The sequence below is a fragment of the Tinamus guttatus genome, unplaced genomic scaffold (assembly GCF_059628265.1).
Source record: "Tinamus guttatus ecotype Peru unplaced genomic scaffold, ASM5962826v1 Tinamus_guttatus_pri_ptg000301l, whole genome shotgun sequence".
NCBI lineage: Eukaryota > Metazoa > Chordata > Aves > Tinamiformes > Tinamidae > Tinamus > Tinamus guttatus.
The window spans coordinates 1,209,001-1,215,000 of record NW_028288835.1 but is presented as its reverse complement, the minus strand read 5'-3'; the positions used below and the strand labels follow the sequence as shown (position 1 = coordinate 1,215,000).

At 37.6% G+C, this 6,000-nt stretch overlaps 1 protein-coding gene across 3 annotated transcripts in view; it reads right to left on the bottom strand.

The window, feature by feature from the left end:
• Positions 1–6,000, bottom strand: part of GRIA2 (glutamate ionotropic receptor AMPA type subunit 2) — a 70,363-nt gene that overhangs the window by 3,265 nt on the left and 61,098 nt on the right. For all 3 annotated transcript variants that reach the window (XM_088528089.1, XM_088528088.1, XM_088528090.1), the window contains exon 13: positions 71–318. In XM_088528089.1, the coding sequence (XP_088384215.1) occupies positions 71–318 (248 nt within the window). The remainder of the gene's footprint in view (positions 1–70; positions 319–6,000) is intronic.

The following is a 6,000-nucleotide window of genomic DNA, read 5'->3' as shown; positions in this document are numbered from 1 at the left end:
AGTAAAGATACATCAGGGTAGGTGGGATACTATAACAACATTTAGCATATTGTTATACTATTCCACCCACCTTAATGAGGATCCTTTAGGTGTGGCGATGCCGTAGCCTTTGGAATCCAAATTCCCACCAACTTTCATGGTATCACAGGGTTTCCTTTGTTCGATGTACTCATTCATGGTTGATTCCAGCAAGTAGGCATATTTTCCTTTGGACTTCCGTACTCGAGCTACCCCTTCTGCTGTAGTCCTCACAAACACAGATGGTTCTGCACTTTTCATATAGGTCCACATTTTATCAAACACTGCAATTTTAGATCTCTGTGGAGACAATATGAAGCCTAATTAACTAACCTTTATGTAGACAGTGAAAGCACAAGTGGGAAAATAGGATTATGTCATTTTTAGGCAAGTTCCCGATCCAATGTTGAAAGATTCAAACACCTACATTTTCCTTTACTATTATTAGCATTAGCTGTCATTAGATATGTTTTATACTTGTCAAAGACTTGAAGCAAACACTGCTATATCCATTTTACAAAGACATGCCAGATTAAGAGAGAGCCACATTTTGGTAAAATATTCATCAGAAATTCCCACTCAAACAAGATGATCTTCATTTTCTGCAGCTCTCTGCAGTTGTTTATTATCCAAATGAGAAGCGAGCTGAGATGTGCCAGAGTGCCACTAGACAACTTCAGATTGCTCCACAGAGGAAACTAATATTGCTGCGAGACTTGAAGGGAACATCAGTAACGAGGCACCTATTTCAAGGTTCCTCTTATCTGTGATACTCCACATGCCTCACATTTGACAGGTACTTACATCATTTTATTTCCTGCAGGTTGGTCAGGCTTTTCTTTAGAAAGATTATTGCCTAAAGTACTTTAACCAATTGGTAGTTATAACTGTAATTGACAGTTTTAACTACCAACTGATAGAGGTTATTTTTTTTTTTCCTTAACTTGGAAAATGTGGAGGAAAAACAAATTTGCTGCCTACTTATCACCCAAAGAAAAGAAAAAAAAAAGAGTATTGCTATTAAATAAAAAGAAAGCAGAATGGGCATTTGAGGTGCACTTAGATGTATGACAGGTCAGGGTCAGTACAAACCAATCAGTAAAACAATATACAAAGCTGGACTTTTCCATATTGTCACTTACCGTACAATTCTAACAAAAATGGAGAAAAGTCAGGCATGAATCCCCCTCCCCACGCCATCCACGCAAGTTGAGTGACAAAAAATCTCTGCTTGCTAACATGGCACTTTCTGCAGACAATCAACCCCCAAAGGGCTTCGGTTCACAACAAAAACAGCCTCTTGTTATCATAAAGATTATTCCGCATATGATAAATAAACTTTTCTGAATCGCAGAATGACAGAATTGCTTAAAGAAGCAACCTAAATCAGTGTATGAGGTAGAAAAGCATAACAGAAAGAACTACCTACAAATTTAACATATACTGCACGTAGTTCAGGTATTGTTAGATTTCTACGTTGCTAGATCATTTGGTTTTGCAGGTTCTCTGTGACACATTACTGCTGTATATATAACCATACCAAATCTAAACAATAATAAAATGTAGTAGGAAGCATTTCACTGGAGACATGTTGCAATATCTATTTTGGAACTGCAATCCTAATTCAAACACAGTATCATTAATTACACCATTTTTTTTTAAAGAAATGAATCAAGTACAAAAATATCATCTTCCGTACTTCCTAAAATTCCATTGTTCTTGTTATAGAGCACTATCATCAATGTGTATTTTCCCAGATATATCCTTATTTTTCTGTCAAGAAATGTTATCTGGGAAGATTTTGAGAACTCGTACGTCCACATTCTCTATACACCCAGTAGTACTAAAAGCTCTGGCATAACTAAGACTCACTGAAAGTTTTTAAACATCTAAATATTCCAACTCCAATAGCCAGAGCGTACACATATAACACCACAGCTGCCTTTTTTAGAGCTTCCTGGCTCAACTGTTAGTCTACTCGTACTCAGAATATTCACTTACACCAACAGGGATGGATATATGAGCGTGACCAGAATGACCAAGGGAAATAATCTGTGCTGAATGCACAGTAGGTTTCTCAGACACATCCTATTGCCCATGCATCAGCCTCACTCCATCTAGAAAAATCCTAAATAAAAGTAGGGGAATTCCAAACACTGCTATATTGTACCACCTTTGAAAGGTGACCAAAGTGACCATCACTGTGCACTATCAGTAGCCTTCCAGCATTTTGTGTGTCTGCCTACAAATTATTTGATACCCAGCAGACATACGCCTCTAACATATGCATTCCATACCTGAACGAGTCTCCCATCTGAGCATTCAAGACAGGCCATTTATCTCATAGTACTTTCCCTCGGTCCTGCTGCTACTGCTCACTTCACTGTTTATTTGCTTATTAATTAAAATGAACTCGTATACATGTTGTATACCTCGAGTGTATGCCATCCAGCAAAATCTATTGTGTTTTTGTCATTAAACCACAGGGAGATGTGGCTCCCCATGTCACACTGCCACCCTAGTGAACTCTCCTCACAACAGGTAAGTGGGGACATGAGGGAAGTCACCTCACTGACTGAGGGCAGGGCCTGGAAAGCTGCATGGGAAAAGGCTCCATAACCAGACTTTTCCAATGGCCAAGTGTTAGGAAGGAACCACCCACTAGATGGCTCACAGATTCCTCACCAAGTAAACGAATGTAGGAATTTCTGACCTAGCAACCATAGAAATAAAAATCTAATGAAGAACAGCACTCAAAAATAACACTCAGGAATTAGTTCATAGTTTTAGTCAAGGCTAATTGTTCTTATATCACATTTCATACTTCACTTGTAAGATGGGTAGGAAGGTATCACTTGCAAGGAGATGTCTGTATACTTAACTGGACTGTGGGAAAATATAAGCTCAGTATTAAGCGAAACAAGCCAGGTTTTGTAACAAGTAAATTTAGACACTAGATTATGGATGTGATTACCACATCAGTCTCAATCTACATGAAATGAGTTTGATCAAATTAAGACTTTATAGTCAAGCAAATTTTCAATCTAAACACATGTAAAAATACCTTTGGATAAAATCTTTGAAGTCAGCAATTATTTCTTGTTTTACCTTAGCAGTTGCTGAATTTCACCTTAGATACCTGCTAGCATGTAGTTAATCACGTACAAACTACTTTAAGTCAAGCACAACTCTTCCTTTCTCATTTTGGACATACTCCACTATTTGACCCAGCTGTTTTCAGGCATATATGTTTCCACTTTTTACATGCTTACCAAAACTAAGCTGAGGTTCTGCCCACTACGTTATTACACCATCTTAGTCCTTCCCTAGAAGCCGGCTCCAAACAGGGAGCACAAGCAAACAACAGCACATTTCTTTCAGCACTGCTTCTCTGTAGATACTGGATTCTGTCCAATCTCTTCCACTGTAAATTGAAAACCTCTGATGAGAGTCCCAGTGAATTAAAATGAACAGGCTCTGTGTCATGAGCCGCTCTGTGTTTTAGCCTCCTTAAATTTAACTCATGTTTATACTTGCATACAGTTTAATCTGCAAGTACACATCATTATTTTGGAAAAAAAAATAAAAACAACAAAAACAACAACTAAAAACAAGCAAAGTGAAACTCGTGTCCTTCAGATGTATGTAATTTTGAAACATGTAGCTTTCCTTTCAGTATCTTAACAGTATTTAACTTGTTCTTAAGTGCTTAACTTTCATTGAGAATACTGCACGATGTAAAGGTAGAAACTCTAGAAGGTAGAATCTCTAATTTGAGATTTCATTATATTCTAAATGTAAGGCTCTTCGGGTGAAGAATTTACATTTTCTTTTCTGCGTCAGCTCCGTCCTCATCAGCTGTTGGTTGCTTTCTTTGCCAGATGTTATTACTAGATGTCCCAGCATGATGGGCAGATGTACAATAACTGGCATTCACAATACTAGTAAAGCAAAAGTTAAGAGTCTACACATATAGAAAGGTCAAAAAATGTGGACTAGAAGTTCTCAAAATTGTGCATACTCCTTCCAAATTTATATCAGAATATCTCAAAAGTAAAAATAACAGTAATAATAACACACAAAACGACTTGCCATACATATATCCAAAGCATTCCTGTACTTCAGTAGGACTCCAGTACTTTAGAGATGTCTTGAGGGAGAAAAAGACATGGCTTCATGGTCACACAAAGTAATCCACTATGCCAGTACATAATGACTGCAAGTCCTGAACTTCAAGATAGAAATTGGTCCTTTCAAGTCAGAAGTCAGTCTTGGTGGAGTTTTGGGGAGTTCTTTTTGTTTGCCTTCTACAACTCTTGCTACATACACTGACGCTGTCTCTCTTCTCACTAATGACAGTGCTGGCTGGATGTCACCTCTTCACCTCTATTCTAGAGAGCTGGTAACAGTATCAATCTCCTTTCTCTCTGCCCTTCTGTTAGTATCACCACATGCCTCTTCTGGTTGCCAGCCCATCAGCACTACGGGCAGAAGAACGAGAGCACGGCTGGGTCACGCCAGGTGTGACCTCAACAACCGATGCCTACGTAACCTGTCCTCATGCTGTCTTCACCCAAGTGGAAAGGGTTTCTCCTGCCAGAACAGACTGAAAAGCACATCATGTAGCTGAGCGCACAGAAACTGCAGTTCTTCCCAGAGAAAAAGAACCTAGAAGATCTATCTTCCTTATCTTGGCTCTGCCTTCCCATTCATTCCAAATCCACCTTCACCAAAGCAGTTCAGTGTTCTGGTATTTGCCAAACTTCTTCTCAAGTTTTGAAGGTGCTATCTACTAGTGTTAATACTACATGGACAAATCCAGTGCCCTTCCTTATGTATCTGCTCAACAGAAGCACTTCATTTTCACTTGTGTGAAGTCTTTATCACAGATGATGTTCTAGTAGACAAGTAAATTCATCTCAGTGTTTTCATCCCCAGTATACTCTGGGATTCCTAATTTTGTCCTCTTCTCTACTAGCAAAGACCTAGGTACAGCACACGTGAGGTCAGCAGAAAAACAAACTTGAAAATAATGTTGCTTCCTCAGGAAGAAACAGACTGCATTGCTAAAGAAACAAGTATTTTTACTCGTTTAATTCACGACAGTGATAGACAGTAAGTCAGTCTATTGAACTTGCTGCTAGATCCACAACTGTTTTTTCCAGCTGTACGGACAATGAATGTAAGACTCAGATCTTATAAAAGATGATAGAGCCAATTCAATTCAGTAAAAACAAAGAAATACTCTGGGTAAAGTTATACTCTCCTCAGTGTTAGATAGTGTTTTCACATTGACTTCAACAGAAGGAGTTTCAGTTTTGAAATTTGAGTCTCAAGTCTCTCTTCTCAAGAAGAGATTGTCAGATATATTTATTGAAAAATATATTTATTGAAAAAGTTTAAATTATTTTTGGTAAATACTAGGTATAATCATCACACTAGGAAGCTGAATTGCACATGGTGAATCAATCTACTTGTGATAGAAGTTGCTGAGCAGAAATTTCCGGAGTAGATGATTACAGCCTTGTTTGTGTGGAACCAAAGTTAACTTAACAGAAAGTAAAGAACATATCCCCCAAAAAGCCTCCACCTATTTTATGCACAAAATATATGAAACGGCACTCCTACGGTCGGAAAAACACCAGAAACGTTAGTTGTGTAAAAGTATAATTGAAAAGATACATATAGATTTAAATCTGAGTTTAGGAGTCTAATAATTACTACTTGGGAGTCAACTATTTTCAAATTTTGCAAAATGAATCTGCTGAAGATATTTACTACCACTTAGTAAAGATCTTACTGTTCCTTATACTATATTATTACTTAATTCTCTCCTATCAGCTGCTTCCATTTTGACTTCAGTTGAAATATTTATTATCTTAGTGTCTAATATTTATTCTTCACAGTCCTCGATAGCTTCAAAGTCTAATTTTTCCTCATGTATTGAAAATAAAAAATAACTCATTTTCACAAAACTGCATC